This window comes from Ambystoma mexicanum, chromosome 2p (genome assembly GCF_040938575.1).
Source record: "Ambystoma mexicanum isolate Mex_15411 chromosome 2p, UKY_AmexF1_1, whole genome shotgun sequence".
In the NCBI taxonomy this organism is placed as follows: domain Eukaryota; kingdom Metazoa; phylum Chordata; class Amphibia; order Caudata; family Ambystomatidae; genus Ambystoma; species Ambystoma mexicanum.
In genome coordinates this window covers 661,757,602-661,775,798 of record NC_090923.1, presented here as the reverse complement: position 1 = coordinate 661,775,798, position 18,197 = coordinate 661,757,602, and the positions used below count along the sequence as shown (strand labels likewise).

Sequence of the window (18,197 nt, the reverse complement as noted above, 5' to 3'; positions counted from 1 at the left end):
ACACAAAATGATATGAAACAATGTTTTCTCCCTGCTTACCTGTCCATTGGGAGTTTTGTTACAGGCCCCTCAGTAAGGGACCTCTCAGAGGCTGTGTATGGTTCAGATTCAGTGGCTGGATTGAGGACCATTTCTGAAGTTGCATAAAGGCCTGTTTTCTTGGGCCATTTGTGTGCCTTGGAGGGAGCATGAGGGACATACAGTTTATTGCACCATGTTTCCTTTGAATATGTGTTTTCTGGTGTAGGACATGTTTGCCCAGGGTTTTGAACAGAAAACAGGAAGTTGTGGAAGGTGAGAGCTTCTCACTTCACTAAAGTCTAAATACAGCAATCTAAAGCCAGGTTATCGCTAGTGCCAGTTCTGCAGCACGCTGTATCATACTGGTATGAGCATCACATGGTGCACTGAGGACAGGTTTTCCTAATTTTCCAGCCAGCAATCGCACCGCAATAGTTTATGTGCATTACCCTGATTTAATGAGGGATGGTTCTCACACTGTAGAATTGGGTAGAATTGGGGAGGTGGTAACCGTAGTGTGGCATTGCTTTAGATTGGGGATTGTCTGAGCGGCATGAGGTGTGTGGTGGCACCATGGTTGTGGTGAATTGTGGAATTGTTAAGTCGTAGCTGAAACTGCATGCTTGCGGACATCACCCTTTCCTGGCACCTTATCCGCAGGACCAGACAACACATTGGCCCTCTTTACAAGTCAGGCGGTGGACCATGGTGCTATTAGGACCATGGTCCATGCCGGATTCCGCCATGTTGGATGGCGGAATTACCGCCCCATTCCAAGGTGAGTGGGGCGGTAATTCCCATTCACCATTTGCCCTTCCCCATTCCCATTTTTGCCCCATAGGGCATAATGGTGATGGGGAAGGCGCTAATTACGGCACCGTAAATTACGGTGCCGTAATTAGCACCAAGGTCGCTTAGCGCCTTGGACTTTAACGCCTGACTTGTAATGAGGGCCATTGTACCTGACAAGCATTGTAAATCCTGGCCCCTAATAATGTGAGAGATCTATACCTAGACAGACCCAGATGTGGGGTTCATCCATGCTTAGATTAAATGTTTATGTCTGAGCATAGATTATCACACTCTCATGCTGTCTCGACTAAGGGAGTAAGGACAGCTGCTCTTTGGTATCAACTGTGATTCAGGAATGCTGCAGAGCTCATCACTGCACTCGACTCCAGTGCACCCTAGCCTGTTGACCCATGCTTAATAATTTATCTTTAACTGCTACTTTCCAATATAACAAATTAACATTTTCTGTAAAGTTGTGAATGGACATGATTCATGGATGAGGGTTTGAGGGCCACTTTTGTTTAGGTGAGAGACACTTTTTTTGAGTTGTCTGGGCCCATTTCTTGTCCCAGTCCGACCCTGCTCGTGTACCATAGACATCTGCTGCAACACACGCGGGCTATTGTTCGAGGTCCTACGATTCCTTCTGCAGAGGCTTCACAGGCCTTGGTTGGAAAGGGCAAGGTTGCTTCCCTTCTTGTCACCCGCTCTGAATATGCCGCCTTTTGCTTCCTCATGAACTGCCGTGCTGAGTTGGCTCTCATGTCGTGCATTCTGCCTTGCTCATCCTGTGTTCTTGTGCCCTACCTTTCATCCCTGTGGGGAAGGGAAAGTGCCAACAGGTGTGTGTGATTCTGGTCAATTGCCTGACTTTACCTGACCCTTAAACGGCTCTGGTGTTAGTCTGTTTTGGAAGTGTTTTGGAATATTCTAGATGGTAGGATGGGGAAAAGCTCACTGGTCCCCCCCCAGGAACTGGATCCAATAGCGATGGCCGTGTCCTGGCTACCTGCTAGCTAGGGAGACACCTTCAGGTTTCTCAAAGGCCTCTATTTGAGGGTGTAAGTTCTCTTCTGGTTTGCAACTGCTTCCCTGAAGTGTAAGGTATTTGAACGCCTCGGAGTGGGCTTAGGCAACTTGAATAGCCGTCTCCAGAGAAGGTTGTTGGAGTCTGGCTCTTTGGAGAGGTGGGCGTAAGGCATTGACAAATTGTTCCAGCGCAATAGCCTCTAAGACCCCGGGTAGATTATTATTTCCTAACCATTGTCCTAGACAACTTTGAATACGTACGGCTAATTCCATGGGGCTTTCATTGCAATTTCAGCCAGAAATCGGCCTTGGTATGTCCCACTCGCTCTAATAGAACCCTTTTGATCTCTGAGAAGGAGGTTGTTCTTAGGGCTTTGATATTTTGATATTATACCTGTAGGTTTCTCCTAAGTAAAGGGGCCAAGTAACAAATTTTCAGGCCCTTGTCCCATTGGAACTGTGCTGCTAATCTCTCACAATTAGTAAAAAAAGCACCAATGTCTTCTTCGTGGTGTGGTTACAGGACCCCATGAGGGAGAACCTACCAGCTTTATTGTACTCCTGCGAAGCAATGTCACTATTTGGAGAGTCCAAAACAGAAGTAACAACATCTTTCTGATTCCCATGTAGGCAGACAATGCACTCTGGACAGGGAGTTCCTTATAGAAATGGGAATCCTTGTCCCCAAGAGGGGAGTCACTTCAAGTGAGGTCACACTTTCCCAGACCCCTAGGAAGGGTCTTTCTGAGCGGGTCTCCTACTTAGCCTCAAATGGGGTGGCTCCCTTCTGGGAAGAAGAGACGAATAGTTCAGATATGTCACAGTAGGCAAATATCAAGCCACAATAAAAGCACTGGCAAAGACTATTGTAAAATGGGCTAACTTGGGTTGGACCCACCACAACCAACACAGAATAAAACAAAGACGGCAACAAACAGCTAACAGTCTGTGTTTATTACTTCCCTGGATGGCACCCACTAGCTATCTACCCAACATCTTAGTTTCGCCTCACCCACTCATACCTCTCATTTTGACTACTCCCATCTTCTCTCTGACTGACCAACTCCCTGCTTAAATCTCCTACCACCCTACAGTGCACAAACAGATCCTTCACATAATGCCCCGGTAGGCCTAGACTTTACTATATTAATTTAAATTGAGCTATGACTAAGCTCTGCTCTTTATCCCTCTCACACTCCCCATGGCGGCTAACCATACAAAAACTGCTATGGCCTATAGGCTTTTAAGCTCTATATTGTGGATAACAGAGTGTCTCCACTAAACCCATAAAGGCAGAACAGCATTCTGGTATCTGGTATTTTTAACCTGAACCTATTAACAGCACAGGTCTTGCATTTGCCTTTCCCACTATCTCACCAACAACCCCTTCCCTCTTTTCATACAGGACCATGCACAGTGAGGCCAACAAATATGGCAGAAGGTTGTCATCCAGATGAGCTGTCACTATAAAAATTATGTTGAAACTATCAGTACCATCTATAAAGCCATCCAGGACTGGATGACTTACAACTCCTTGGCCCTGAATAATAATAAAACTGAGCTCATGACTTTATCCTCTAAGAACACCCAAAACAAGCTAGCCACAGACTATGCCAACTTCACTATCGCGGACAATGTCATCATGGTCCAAAGGAAAGTAAAAACATTAGGCGTCGTTCTTGATGGCGAACTATCCATGAAGCCCCACGTCTCCAGCATTCGATCTAGCTGTGGACTGATTAATATGCGAATACACTATATTCGCCCATTCATAACAACTGAAAACTGTACACTTCTGTCCACTGCGTTGATAAATTCTAGATTAGATTATTGTAAAAGCCTACTGTCTAGCACCACCGCTGCCAACATACAATCTATGCAGGTGGCTCAGAATAATGCTGCGCACACCATCTTTAACCAATCGTGCCACACTCACATTTCCACCTATAGAAAGAAACTACACTGGCTTCCGGTAAAACACAGAATAACACATAAAGTGTTAACAATGACACACAAGTGTGTGTCCTTAAGCAGTCCCGTATATTTGTCAGAACGCATCAAAGTCAAGACAACCAGCAGGAACCTTCATTCCTCTACTGCTACAGTACTTGCTTCCCCCAGATTCAAAATCGCTAAATTTGGAGGTAACACTCTTGATTTCCAGGGTCCTCTCCTATGGAATGTACTTCCACCTGCAATACGTCAGGTTCAAAACTACCCTCTTTTTAAAAGAGCTATAAAGACTCACCTTTTTAACATAGAGTAATCTTACGACCTCTCCACACTTCCTATGCCTCAGTCTTTTAATGTTTTGTTTGTCTTGTTCTTGTTTTCTGTGTGCCCTGAGGCCCACGGGCATGTGGCGCGTAACAAGAAGTAAAATAAATAAATCATGAAATATTATATGAGGGGGGACAAGCCACAGTGGACTAGGATGGTTCGTCATCTACTCGATTAGCCTCCCAGAGGGTGGATAAAAAGGGACTCCCTTGGCTTGTCACCCAATGGAAAATAATTCCAAGTCCCAACAGCTTTGGGTTTTGAGAGAAATAGACCTCAAACTGGAGCATGGCCCAAGTAAGGTGATCAGTGGAACAAACATTCAGAAGAACAAGCATTCTTTTCAAACAGTAAAGGTTTGGTGGAACAAACGTATTTCCTGAGTGATGCATTTTCTCCTACCTACAATTTAGATTTCTTGGAAAATTAGAATATGTACATTCCTAGAATAAAAAATATCACACTTCTCTTGGTAATACTTTTGTTCCTCTGCAGACATGTCTCGCACCTTGCTGCTCTGAGGAGGTCAAGCTTCTCTTCCATTTCTGCCCATGTACATCATTTCCCTTTCCTACCCTTCATTGGCCGACCTCTTCCTTAGTCATATAGGCATGGACCCTCAATGGGTTGCTGCTTTTCAATTGGTCATAAACAGACCTGTCTATCTCTTTTGTCATTCCAAGAATCAGGCAACTATTCACCCCTCAGCTGACCTACTCTTTTCTTTGTGGTCCCCCTGACATTGTCCTCTTCACTTCCCGCGACCTGGCTGGATCCCTCCTTGCTGCTTATCCAGCATCAGACGACATTTTCTCTGTCTCTCCCCATCTACTTAAGTCACTCTCTTTCCAGCTCTCTGACAAGTAAAGTTGGTAGCCCCTGCCAACATACCGGGTTACCTGTTTTCTGCTTTTCTTTCAGTCAGTGCAGGCCATTATTTTCAAACTAATGTTGCATTTCATTAGCTTCCCCAGAAATTAATCTGAAGAAGTTGTCTATTTCCTTGAAGGTATGGTGGACGCCAGGATTGTGGCTGTGTCTATGAAATCTACGTGAAACTGCTGGCTTCAGACGGCAAACGAGTAATACACGAATATGAAGAAAAACCTGAACGTATTCCTCAGTGGAACAACGAAGAATATCACCAGGTAAGGCTGATCGAACGAAGAGGAATAGTGGCAGGGGGTTGATGATTTTCACAATCAACTATTGCATAAGAATTTGATTTGTGGGGGTGTCCAGCTGTGTTCCCTTTTGACTTTCCATATCATCTCGTATCGTAGATCATGAATAAAGGGGGTTGGGAGATGTGCACTCTAATAACAACCAGTAATAGCTTATCTGAAAGGGTCTTACAAATGGGTTCTAGTATTGCAAGAGGTGCAGGGTACTGAGAGTGTACTAATGACCCTCACTATCCAGAGGATAAAAAGAGAATAATGGTTCTCAGTATTACTTTCTAAGCTGGACCTGCAGACAAAAGAGAGGAGACAACAGTGACAAGACAGCATGATCTATTGTGGGAAGTAATAACTTTTACGTAAGATCAGCTGGGTGGAAGACAGAGGGATAGAGTTGGGGGCCTTAATTCATCAGAGGAACTGATCGTGGTTGGTGTTTGGATGATATAAAGGGTGGGTGTGATAATGGCTCTCTATATGGCAGCTCTAGCCAGTGCTCTGAGTATGTTCAGACAACTATTCCTGAGGAATTGCGGTAGGTAGTGAATAGAGACACTGTTGCTGCTCTGATCCGTCTAGATCTAACTGTATTGCATGAAATAGTTAACTGCTCCCTCCTTCTAGAGGGTTTAGAAAAAGTGGGTACTAAGGTACGGACCTGAATTGTAATTCTGTGCAGGCTGTAACACTTCCCACACATTGCATTCTCTTTAAGGCAGCATATAGGGATGTTAATTATGGCTGTGCCATGTCACCTCTTTTAGCGATATATATTTGTATCTTCTTGCATCCTTGCTATATTCCTTCAGATTGTATGCTGATGACACACACCTTCTCACCTCCTCCCTTTAAAGACATCTGGCACAGGCACCTTCCTATCTCTATGATTAGCTGGTGAATGTATGTCGGGGGGCACAGGTAATGGTGTACCAAAGTGGATAGCAAAATGTTCCCCTCAACAGGGCAGCTTGGGGAATAAAGACCAAACCCTTGAGAAGAATAGTTACATGAAAAGGCTTGAGGACTACCTTACAACAGCAATATGTAAAAAGCATATCTACAAATCTTTTCCCACTATAGAGTACTTTGGATAGGGAGATTGGAAGCTGGAAAACTGTGGGTATTTTCCTCCTAATGACACCAGAGTCCATAGGACAGATCTGCCCGTCCAGTCGAACATTGACTGGTAGAAGACCAAAAAGAAACTAAAATATGCAAGGACCTGACCTGTACAGTATTAGGACGAGATCTCAAATTGGGATATACCAATTCTGTAACACTAGATACTCTGCGCACAAAATATATGAATCCAATCAAGAGGATCCAGAAACAGTTCAAAGATGAAGAAAACCAGTAACTTCTGGATAATGGTGTGAAGTGCCAAGCCTCCAGACCTAAACAGTGAGACAGGGGTAATTGGGACCAAGAACAGTACTACAGTACTAGACAGACTCCATGATTAAGAAACTGTGAGGCCCCAGTGCACTGATTGTTTCATTGGTGAATCCTAGCCCCTCTGCAGATGTGTTTGTAAGTGACACCCTGGAAAAGCGCAGCTCTTGGGATATTAGGTGTTGGGAGTCCTAGAACATGACTATGTTGGCTAAACAACAAAGCAGAGGCCAACAGGCATACCCAGGGAGCAGGTGTCTCTGCTCAGTGCTGTGAAACGGTGACAATGTAAATCAATTTCCTAAAGTTGATTCCTAAAAAATCAGAGATTACTTTATTAGCTCCAGTCTTGCCCCTGTCGGGTGAAGGTACCTGGACTGCAAAGTTGGACCTTTTCATTTCCGCGTCACATCATCATTGGTCCAACTAAGCCGATTGCCACCCCAATGGGCTTAGTGGCATGCTTTTGCATTGTTGCATCACTGCCCTCAAAAGTGGTTATGTATAACCTTTTATTTACAGATCTTTTTCAATTTATGAACACAGTCAGCTTTGTCGTCTTAGATCACTGAAAATTGGCTTCCTTGAGATTCCTCCAGAAGTTTACTCCACAACGTTAATTCATTCAAAATGCAGCTAGGAAGTAGTGACCTCATTTCAGCTACCATCTATTCTCTCACATGATTGCCAATGGTAAATTTAATGACAGTTAAATTTGATGCATCACGCTTACTAACTTTCTGCCCTGGAAGAATTCCTTCATTGAATGCCTAATTTTTCTGTTCCGCTTCCAGATTGGGTGTTCTCTTTGAGATCTCATGTAATGTATACACCTCATCTAAAAAGGCTGCTGTGCTTTGAAATTCATGTCCACTAGCTCTGCTAGGTAGTGTATACATTTACAAAACAACTGCGCTTAAGCAAGGCATTACCTGCTTGGTTGCGAAATAATGCAAAGGAAATAGAAATCCATGTCAATGCAGCTTTCATTAATTGAGGCACCAATCACAGAGGCCGGAATTACTATCCCAGTAACATTTGTGTTTGTATTTTATTTAATTTGTATAGTGTTTTTCGCCAAAGTGCTTTACAAGATAAAAACTGTAACAAAATTGATGGATATGTGATGACAGTTTACCAGCGAAGTTAAGCAGTAAAGAGAGAATGTAAGTGGTCCTTCAAACAGGACCAGAAAAGTTAAATTGAAGAAAGAGAACTAATGGAAAGAGGTTGAAGAACAGAACAAAGAAACTGAGATGCTCATCTCAGGGCACGAGGGGGAGAGTAGAAAGTAGCAAGAGCAGAATATATGGTGGGGCCAGAGATTTCAACACAATACAAAGAAAATGAAAGATCAGCTGAGATTTAAAAGGCAACCAGTGAAGCAATGTGAGAGCAGCAGAAATAAGAGTTATGTGGAGTATACCAAATAGAAGATGAACAGAAGCGTTAAAGACTGAACATAAAGGTGCAAGCTGATAGGCAGGAAGGCCTAATAGAAGGGAGTAACAGTAGTCCCGTCTAGAGAGATCCAGAGAAGAAATGAAGAGATTTGTTCCAAGAAAAGACATATAGAGGGGCCCTTTCCAAATGTTAAAGATTTTATAGCAGCAAGAATATGCAATAGTAGAGATGTGAGCAGAGAAAGAAAGTGAGGGATCAAAAATAATAGAGATTTTTGGCTGATTCAGATAAAGATAGCAAAGAAGGAGGAAAGGGTATGACCATCTTTAAAATCGTTTAAAGTCTGTGATGAGTTACTCTGCTCAGCTCTGGGAACATCTAGTGGGGTGAGACTGAAGTGCCCCCCAAGACACTGGCTGATGGTTCCGGGTTCGTTGTGGCTCATCTGCATTTTGTGGCAAATTAAATCAGTAAATAATTGCAGAAATAAATACTGCAGTGAAAAAAAGTCAGTAAAACCAAATAGAGCCTCCGGGTGGTATGGAAAGGGCTCCCTTGTCAACCCCACTTAGTCTACACCCCTGGATAGGGAACAGTCATTTTCGATCAGTTAAGGATGTTGTCCCACTAAGGAAGCCAGCGCTGAACGCTGAACGCTGAAAATTGGAAACAATATAGTATCCGCACAAAAGGATACATTTCTCTATTCCTGTTGTGGGAGACTGTATGGACCCTGCACCTGTTAGAAGGTTGAACACTGTCCCTTTAAGAATTTTGAACTGTGAGAAAAAAGAAACTATGTAGAAAAGTAAATTTCATCTTCCAAATCAGAGCATGTGTACCTGATTCAAGATCTGAGGCATGTTGCATTTTCCTGCGGTCCTCGCCGAAAGATTAGAGGTACATTGAAGTCCCGCTTAGTGAATGCTCCGAAACAGCAGCAGCATATGTAGTTTTTTGCAGTACTTGTTTCACAAGCCAGCTTGCAAATGAGAGACGCACCATGGCTTTGCATAGCGCTCACAATGCCACACATTTTGCCGTTGGACATGTAGTAACACTGCCACCTGTGTGGACACTGCATTTGTTTTTATGGGGTGTGACCCTGGAGAACCCGTGCAGCGAAACGGCACCAAAGATAAAAATGCACTACACTTACCTTACTGGTCTTCTCTCGTTGATTACCAACACCAGCTCCAAAATAGTCTCCTCACCCATTCCCTGGTGGGTACTGAATTTCTGCATAGGTGGTGGGGATGTGAATGCTCCTGTGACTGTCCTTGCATTTGTATGGGGGCCCAGTACGGTGGCCTAGCTGTACCCATATACAACCTCTTGATCCTGCATCAACTAGCTCAGGGCAGCACCCGGCCCCTTTGGCCACCCCACTGTTGGTCCCCAAGGTTAGGCAGGGGACTTAATCATGTATCTCTCCCTTTTCCTTGGAACTCCCCCCAGAGTTTCAAGGGGCTAACAACTGAAGTAGTCTACGTTTACTTGTTTCACTGCTTGCAGATGTTTGACAGAGAAGGTATACGATTGTAAGGCAAAGAAGCACTGCATGACTCAAAAGTCAGTATCTTCAGGTCAGGAGAGCCACATAAGGAGACTGCGGTTGTTATTAACTTGAACTGCTGGCCGATCAAGTTATAGTTCAGGTAGTCTATGACCAAACAAATCGCTAAACGCTAATTCCACAATGCATACTTTTTCTCACTTTGGTGTAACTACCTACTGGTGAATCAGATACATTGGTCCCCTCCCATCCCTGTTTGCTAGAGAACAGCTCTCAACCCTATCCTAGAAGTGTATGTCTGTAATATGAAGGATGTATGGAAATCCAGCATTATTAACAGGGTGTTTGGCACAGTGAGTGCTCTAGATTTCTGAAGGACCTTTCTGTACTCTGAGCCCATTGGATCTTGGTATGCTTCAGCCCTTTCAACTGGCCCATAAGGCACCCAGAATACATCTGCTATAATACCCAATCAGGCCCTGAAATGCGTGTAGATCTTTCTTAGATTTAGGGATAGTGATATTCTGAGTATTGTTTGGCTTGTGGTTGCACTGTCACCTTTCCCACTTGGAATCCCAGGCAGCAGACTGAAGGTAACGGCAGTCAGCATGTTGCTGAATTTTCCATAAATCCAGTATTCAGGACGGTCTAGTCTACAGCATCCGGGTGGGCACTTATTTATTTAATTTTATTTATTTACATAGTGCGACACAAAAGCCAGGAGGCATAGGGGGCACTAAAACATGACAAACACACACTCAAACAAGTAGATGGAGCTGGACAGAGACCATGGCAATCAGGGCATGTGAAGTAGGTCAGAAGAACAGCCTGGTTTTCAATTTCGTTTTAAAGTCCAGAAGTGACGCACATGCTCACAAATCAGATGAAAGGACATTCCAAAGTACCGTAGCTGCATGTGGAAAAATCCCACAAGCAACACAGGACAATTTAGCATGTGGAGTAACCAGCAGATAAGTGCTGTTAGACCGGAGAGCTCTACGGGCCGGAAGTCAAGAGAGATGTTTAGCCAAATACTCAGGATCTTGCCCATAGATTCAATGATGGGAGATGCAATGGACCCAAAACGGAATGCGCTTGCTCATTGGAAGCCAATGTACGGCTCTGCAAGCAGCGGACTCATGGGGCCTGATCACGACTTTGGAGGCAGCCATGCCCTTAATAAGGGGAATTACCGGGCCATTCCGAGTTTGGAGGGCCCGGTAATTCCTCCTTAAGGGAACCCGGGCCTGGACCTTCCCCATTCCCATTTGAGCCCCATAGGGCTCAATGGGAATGGGTGAGGGAGCTAACAACGGGCCGATTGCGACCGGCCCGTTGTTAGCTCCCTGGTCCCCTCGCGGGACCCGCTCTGGACGTCTGGTAAAACCAGATGTCCACATCAGGTCCCGCGAGGGAACCTCGTAATATTGCGGAATGGAATTAACGGGGCTGTCACCATTAGCGGCGCCCGTTAACCCATTCCGCAATTGTCATAATGAGGCCCATGGTCTCTTCTAAGAAGACCTTCAACTATGCACACTGCATTGTTCTGGATAATCTGAAGCCGAGATAGATCCCCACTGGTGATACCTAGCAGGAGACTGGCACAATAGTCGAGTCTTGATCCTATGATGGCACGCGCCACCATAGCACAGTTGTTGACATTCAAAAACGGCCGTTCTTGTGTGAGCAACTTCAAGTGAAATGGGGTGCCCGCCACCAGGCTATTTGCCTGAGCCCTCATTGTCGGAATCTGATCCAGAGTGACACCCAACGTTTTTACTTTGGGATGCGTTTTAATTGGACAGCCAGCAACATCAAATTGCTCATATACTTGCCCTACTTTCCTAATTTGGGGTCCAGTACCGACCACCATAAGTTATGTCTTGTGGTCGTTTAGTGCTAGCTTATTCGCCAGCATCCCCGTTTGGATCAATCTGTAAGTGCTATTGAGGGAAGAGGAGTCAGCATCGTAATCACCAGACAGTGGCACAAGGCACTGCGTGTCATCAGCATAGTTTGCATAAACTTATTGTAAACTTATTGTAAACTTCAGCACTCCTAAAGTGTCTTGCCATTAGAATCGCAACATGTTTCTGTTCTTTGATACCACGCTGGTTGAACATTCATCAGGGGATGTTCATTAAATATCAATTTCTTCAACACTTTTTGCTCAAGGGAGTATGCAATATTATCATTGTGTCTTTTTTATTGTGTAAATGTTGATACAATTTTATCTTGTGTAAATGTTTTTGTATCGAGTGACGACTCGCTTTGTGACTTCATGGGTTTTAATGAATTGATTCACTGTCAGAGGAATGACACTTTCAGAGGAGTGACACTGTCATGGTAATGAGTGTTTTACTGTTAGAGTTTAAGGAGTGAGTGTTCTGTTATAAGATATTGTGTTCACATTTGTGTTCTGACTTGAAAGCAATGATTCATGTTTGGTTGGGGATGCCCGCCTTCAAGTGAGTTTGAAGATTTGTGAGTTTTTTGTTATGCATGTCACTGTGGGAGGAAGTTGGGATGTGTGCCGGGACTTGGTATGTAAGTTGTTCCTGGCAGAGTTATGTCTCTTTGTGGCATACCCTGTACACCATGCTGTTGGTAACGGCTTAGTGTGATGGGGCTCACACATAGGCCAATGATGAGGCGTGGTCATACATGCATTCCTTGGAAGTGCTTATTGAGCCTTGTCTCAAGGTTGTTTTATTATTCGTGTTTGATCACCTTTTTTGGCTTCCCACGATGTTCTTCTTTTGGGTAAATTGAGTATTTTTCATAGGTTGGTCATATGGCAACTACTTTTCATCTTAGTCAGCGGAAATTATTCTCAGTGGTTTGGACTGAGTTTTCAGTTGATCCTCAAATTACCTGGCCAGCTTCTTGGGTTTGGCGGATGTGCTGCATGGTGAGTGACAGTGATGTGTTTCTGTCTGAGTGACAGTTGTGTCTTGTATTTGTCTGCAGTTTGTGTCCTCTGGGCATGGTTCTTTTTGATCGCTGTGTGGTGGTTCAGTTGGAGATTGTGGTTGTCTTTTGGAGGTTAGCAGGTATTTTAAATTGTACCAGCAGGCTCGCTTGCCAGCCCAAGGAGGGGCTCTGTTTTGTGCCCAGGTGTGGCAGGCCTGACGTTTGCCGGTGGCAGTGGCGAACGGGAGTTGCATGGTATCACTGATGGTTTATGGAGGTAGTTTGTTGCCCAATGTGGGGACGGAATGTGCTCTGGTGTGGCAGACTTAAGACCCGCTGGTGGCAGAAGTGAGTAGGAGGCGGTGTGTAGGATACAATGACTTTGGGAAGTAGAGTTGTGGTGCAGGCTGTTGGTTGTATGTGAGTTGCGCCTTAGTGGGACTACCAGACTCTCCAGTTACACAGTCAATGGTGGTTCTATATGGTGCTTAGTTGTGTTGTTGAATGTTGGCAGTAAGAGGGGGATTATGTTCTTGGCGTATTTGAGTGTGTGGGTGAGTTGTACCGTTTACTGTGTGTATGTGAGGTTCTTGTCTGCAAGTTCAAGGAAAGGAGGTGCGTTGTATCTTGCTGTCTGTGAGCTGATGTCATGAGAGGATGCTTTGAGTCTGAGCTGTCATGAGAGAATGTTTGGAGTGTGTGTGGAATGTTTGTATTTGATTGGATGTTCCACCCAGGCAGTTGGAACTATGTAGTGAGGGTGGTGGGAGCCAGTGGGCTCATCTCCCTATCCTAGTTCCTATTCTTAATGGATGTTTACTTGATGTCACCTGATTACCTGTGATGCCTAATAAATCAACTTATAGAACTTACCTGCTGTCCCAATGTTGCATCCTTACAACACAGTCCAGCACCGAAATGCTATGCAAATCTCCTCTGAACAAGAGTACCATTAGCAACCCAGACACGTGTTTCGGCCTAGTCTGGCCTCACCAGTGAGGTGAAGCTGAGCCTCTCTAACACACTCTGAGCCTAGCCCTGCACCCTCTGTAGTGGTTCGGGCTGGTATAGGGTGTTCACTTGCACCAGACAGCTTTAGATCTACCATGATTGGCTGTCCCCCAAAACTTTTGTGCGTCTGCCTGGTTTGCGATTGGAGGGCTGGCTTAGACCAGCCCTAAGTAAATATCTATACTTAGGTGAGACCCTGTGCAGTACTAAATTCTTCTCGATGATTCTCAGCTGAATCATTGGACGTTTTGCCACAATGCACGTCTGTTGAATTTTAGGACGAGGTTTGGCCATACTCCCTGAGCCCCGGTTCCTTTGTTACTTGCTCCGGTTTCACCCCTTGACTACCGGACATTCGTCCTGGACTGTTCCTCATCTTCCTCCTCATTTGCTGGATGAGATGCCCCATCCTGGGATTGTTTCTCTTTCGTTTTACAGCTGTCTTCCAGTTTTATCATCCAGGTGCTAGCACCTTGAGGTAGGATGCCTCTGTCGTCCAGAAGAGTGGTAGGAAAATCCAGTACCCCACCTGTGCTCTTTATTTTTCTGCTGGCTGGCTCTTCTGTTTTTCCCCTTAACCCGTGTGTTCCTTTGTCTTCCCGGTGCTTTCTGTGTTGTTGCTTCTGCTCGTGGCTGGTTGTTCACCCTCAGGGCAAGGTCGATTGGTGCTTGTGCTTGGGTACCAGACCCTGCAACTTAAACTGTGGAAGAAACTTTGTATTTTTGTCCCTGTTCCTGGGCCAAGTATTACATATCTGTCACTGTGAGTGATTACTCCTTGGTCCTGGGCTGGTGGGTTATTTGTTAAGATTTCCCATCAGGGGTCAGTCTGGGATTTTCGAGGTCTCCATCTGCTACATGTCTACAGCATTTCAATCCCCAAAGCTGGCTCGTGGGGGATGGGGAGGTAGATAGAAACAGGGGCCTTCTCAACTGCCAATGCCCCCCTCTGGGTAGCACTGACACTGTATTACTCCCTGGTTGACCTCCCAACACAATCTGAGGGGGTGGGCGTTCTTTTCACCATTCACTTTTTTATTTGTCTTGCTTCCATGCTTCTTTGGTATTCCGGCTCTCGACCCTAGAACTGCAGTGTTTCTTATGGGTCTCCTCTGGAGTAGGTTGCTGCCATTGCTGCACCTGTGGGGCAGAAGTCAGATGTACCAGATGTTATCTATAAAACCATCTCTGCCTATCAGATGTGTTGTGTTATTTCCTATGGGAAACCTTTGAACAAGTTCTAAACTGTACTACAGTTACTTTGGAAGGCACTTACCTGCACAATGACATTTTTTTTCCTTGCCCCCCCCTTGAGTGCATGGAGTTTTATAACCAAAGACTAGAATTGTAGCATGTACCATTGATTTGCTGTCTATTTTTAAATCACTGTATTACCGTCCTGCCTATTGAGTTGTATAGGCTTACTTTATATAGCTGCTGGTTACTTTTAGATCTCATTTCGAGGAGTAAAATGTGACCTTATGGGTCTGGTATTGTAAGCCTAACCCTGTGCTGACCTTTGGCGGCCCAGGGTGCAGTGCCCTCATTAGGATGTAGTGCTTAAGTCAAATGCCCTGTCCCAACCAAGCCCTAACCCAACTCTCCCTCACAATCTGTTTGTTCCCAACGTGTCCACACCGATCCCTCTTCCACCTATACTACCCGAATCCCCCAATAATCTATGGCGGGCATAAGTCTAACTGGGCCGTCAACTTGTACCAGACCTCATGCCACACCGTGCACTGTAACTCTTCCTCCTCCAGTATGACGCCATATTCATATTGGCCCACACCCATTTACACATCTCTCTCCGCCAATCACTCATTCCGGGCACCGTGTTTGCCTTCCTGTCACGACCCTCGCCCAAAACCACTCCTCTGGCAAACCCATTGGCCAGGTGGAGTCAGGACTCGGGCCTCTAGAGCCTGGCATCCTCTTCAAAAGCCCTCATGGGGCCAGTCGTGGCGCCAGGCCCATACACCATGAACAAAAATGTACTTGGGAACTACTTTATTATATTGTCAGCCAACATGGAGGCATCCACATAGCTTAGTTCCTAAGAACCAAGCTATGCGGTCTAGTGTTTTGGGTGTGGCAGGCCTGGACCTACTTTCCCTGGTACTACTTTACCTGGGCTATATAAACCACACCCTGACTGCAGAACATGCTTTGTGTTACTTTGCAGCTTGCAACGTGACACTCACCGTGTCCAGCTATTCCATCGAACCTCGGAGAAGCAGAACCTCCAAGGAGACAAAAGGAACATCATTAGCAGCAGCATCTTACCTGCAGTCTTCATCTTTAAAAACTTACAGCTACTGAGAACAGCTTCCTCGAATCTGCACGCCTCCCGTACAGAACGACCTGAAAGAGGAAAATAGAGGCAAGAGACATTTATAAATTACAAACTGCTCAAAAGGCTTACCTGGCTGGTCGCCTCTCGGCTGGCACCACTCCGGACATTCCACTTGCGCTGAAGAACACTGCGACCTACAAGGAAGGAAAACACAGGTTAGCAAAGGCAAGACTCTGCAGCGCTGCGCATAGCGCTTACTTACCGCATCATAGCGCTCTTAATGCGCCATCATTTACCAGCGGGGCTCAACCAAGCCAGTTTGCCGCGCTGAAGCTCCGCATACCTAAGGGAGAAAAAAAGAGACATTTTAAAAAAAGAAAGGCATGCAGGATAGCAAGAAAACTAAAGAACAGCAATAAGACCTACCTGAACAATATCAAACGGGCCGGCATCAGTGAAGTAACTGGACAGCACGCGCCCATGAAAGACAATGTGCCCCTGCAAAGAAGGCAGGACGGAGAGCACGCCTAATTCCACCACAAGGCAGAACCTTCCCCGCAGACCACATCAGGGCAAAGCTGAGAAGCATACCAGCGAGTAACCCAGCTGGGTGGCGTCCCTGTGGATACCAGGTGAGCGTAACACTTCCGGACCATGGCCACCACACTCCTGGCAAATATAAACTCCAATGCTACCACTTTGAGACTCGCTCTGTCAGACTTAATCTTCTTACCAGGCCATCGCCCCAAGATACAGTGCCGTACTGTGAGCTGAATCCCAACCTGACAATTCCCTGTGCACCTCCTCCCAGAATTCTTGAACCCTGTTACATTCTCTGTGTTATGTTTAACACAAGGGGCCTCATTACGGGTTTGGTACGGCAACCATGACCTTAATAAGGGCATGGCTGCCTCCAAAACCGGGTCCGGGTTCCCTGAATGGGGAATGACCGGGCCATTCCGAGTTTGGAGGGCCCGGTAATTCCTCACTCAGGGTACCCGGGCCTGGACCTTCCCCATTCCCATTTGAGCCCCTATAGGGCTCAATGGGAATGGGAGCGGGAGCTAACAACGTGGCGATTACGTTTGGCCCATTTTTTTAGCTCCCTGGTCCCCTCGCGGGACCCGGTAATGATGTCTGTTTTTACCGCGAGGGACCCTCGTAATCTTGCGGAATGGGTTTAACGGGTCCGCCTCTACTAGCGGAACCCGTTAACCCATTCCGCAAAGGTTGTAATGAGGCCCAAAGCACTTAATTGACCTTATACATATTCTGTGTGATTTTATAATAAAGTTTATATTTTTCTGTAAACCAGTGTAGTATTTACTCTCGGGGTAACTGTACTTCACTGTCAGCCTACCTACTCCTTTGAGTGACGCCTGTAAGGAAGGCATGGTATCAAACAGTGAAGACAGACACAAGTGATCACAGTTCAAGGGTGTTTATTGAACTTCAATGGGCTAGATGAACCCCTATCTAACCCTAAATCTAGGGATGTGAGCAAACTACAACCATCAAAGTAAAAATAAAATCATCCTAGTGGAGTCTTTTCAAAATAAAAAGAGCCTATACTAATAAACCTATTGCCAATCCTTACTTCAAAATACAAATGGTGTGGGAAAATGATGTATGCAAAAGAAAGTGTTAAAAAAAACAATATGTCAGGACAGCTAGATAATTGACTTCCCTTCCCCACGTTTTCAGCATGGAGCAGGGTGGCACACTCGAGCTCAGCACAGACTCTAGCTTCTCCAGTACGAGGATGAAGTTTAGGATACAAATATCCGGGCCTTCTACGCCAAAGTCTCTTTCTTTCCCTTCAAAAGTCTCTTATTCGCAGAATGTCTGGAGTAACAAACAAACTATCACAGTTCTCTTCTTTTCAAGATTTCCTCCTTCCCACAGTCTACGGGTGTATTGTACACTGCGGGTCTCCCTCAGTCGGGCTTGGACCCCCTTTTTCCACTTCACAGCGAGTCTCCCTCAGTCGGGCTCAGATCCCCTTTTGTACACTTTCGTTGTTGGTCTCCCTCAGTCGGGCTCGGGCCACACACTATTACTTTTCTGTTATTCTCATGGAATCGAAGACTTTCGATTGTGCAAAGGATTTTGCCATAGACCCTTACATGACCACTTCGATTCTCTTGCTTCACAATTTCCTCTACTTTCCTGTGATTCTCGCCACTTCACCAAGGCTTAAACACCCACTAGAGACTTTTCATTGAGCACTTTCGCAGTGCCGGACCGCTCTGTTGTCTGGGGCTTTACTGCTACAATTTGCATCAAAGTCCACACAGTCATTGGCAATTAAGCTTTACTCAAGTTTTTTATCTCACAGGCCAAGTATCACCTCTCTGTA

The 18,197-nt window shown here is 45.4% G+C and overlaps 1 protein-coding gene across 3 annotated transcripts in view; it reads left to right on the top strand.

The window, feature by feature from the left end:
• LOC138566663 (F-box only protein 27-like) overlaps positions 1 to 18,197 on the top strand; it is a 1,347,647-nt gene that overhangs the window by 1,222,252 nt on the left and 107,198 nt on the right. For all 3 annotated transcript variants that reach the window (XM_069644226.1, XM_069644225.1, XM_069644224.1), the window contains exon 10: positions 5,132 to 5,270. In XM_069644226.1, the coding sequence (XP_069500327.1) occupies positions 5,132 to 5,270 (139 nt within the window). The remainder of the gene's footprint in view (positions 1 to 5,131; positions 5,271 to 18,197) is intronic.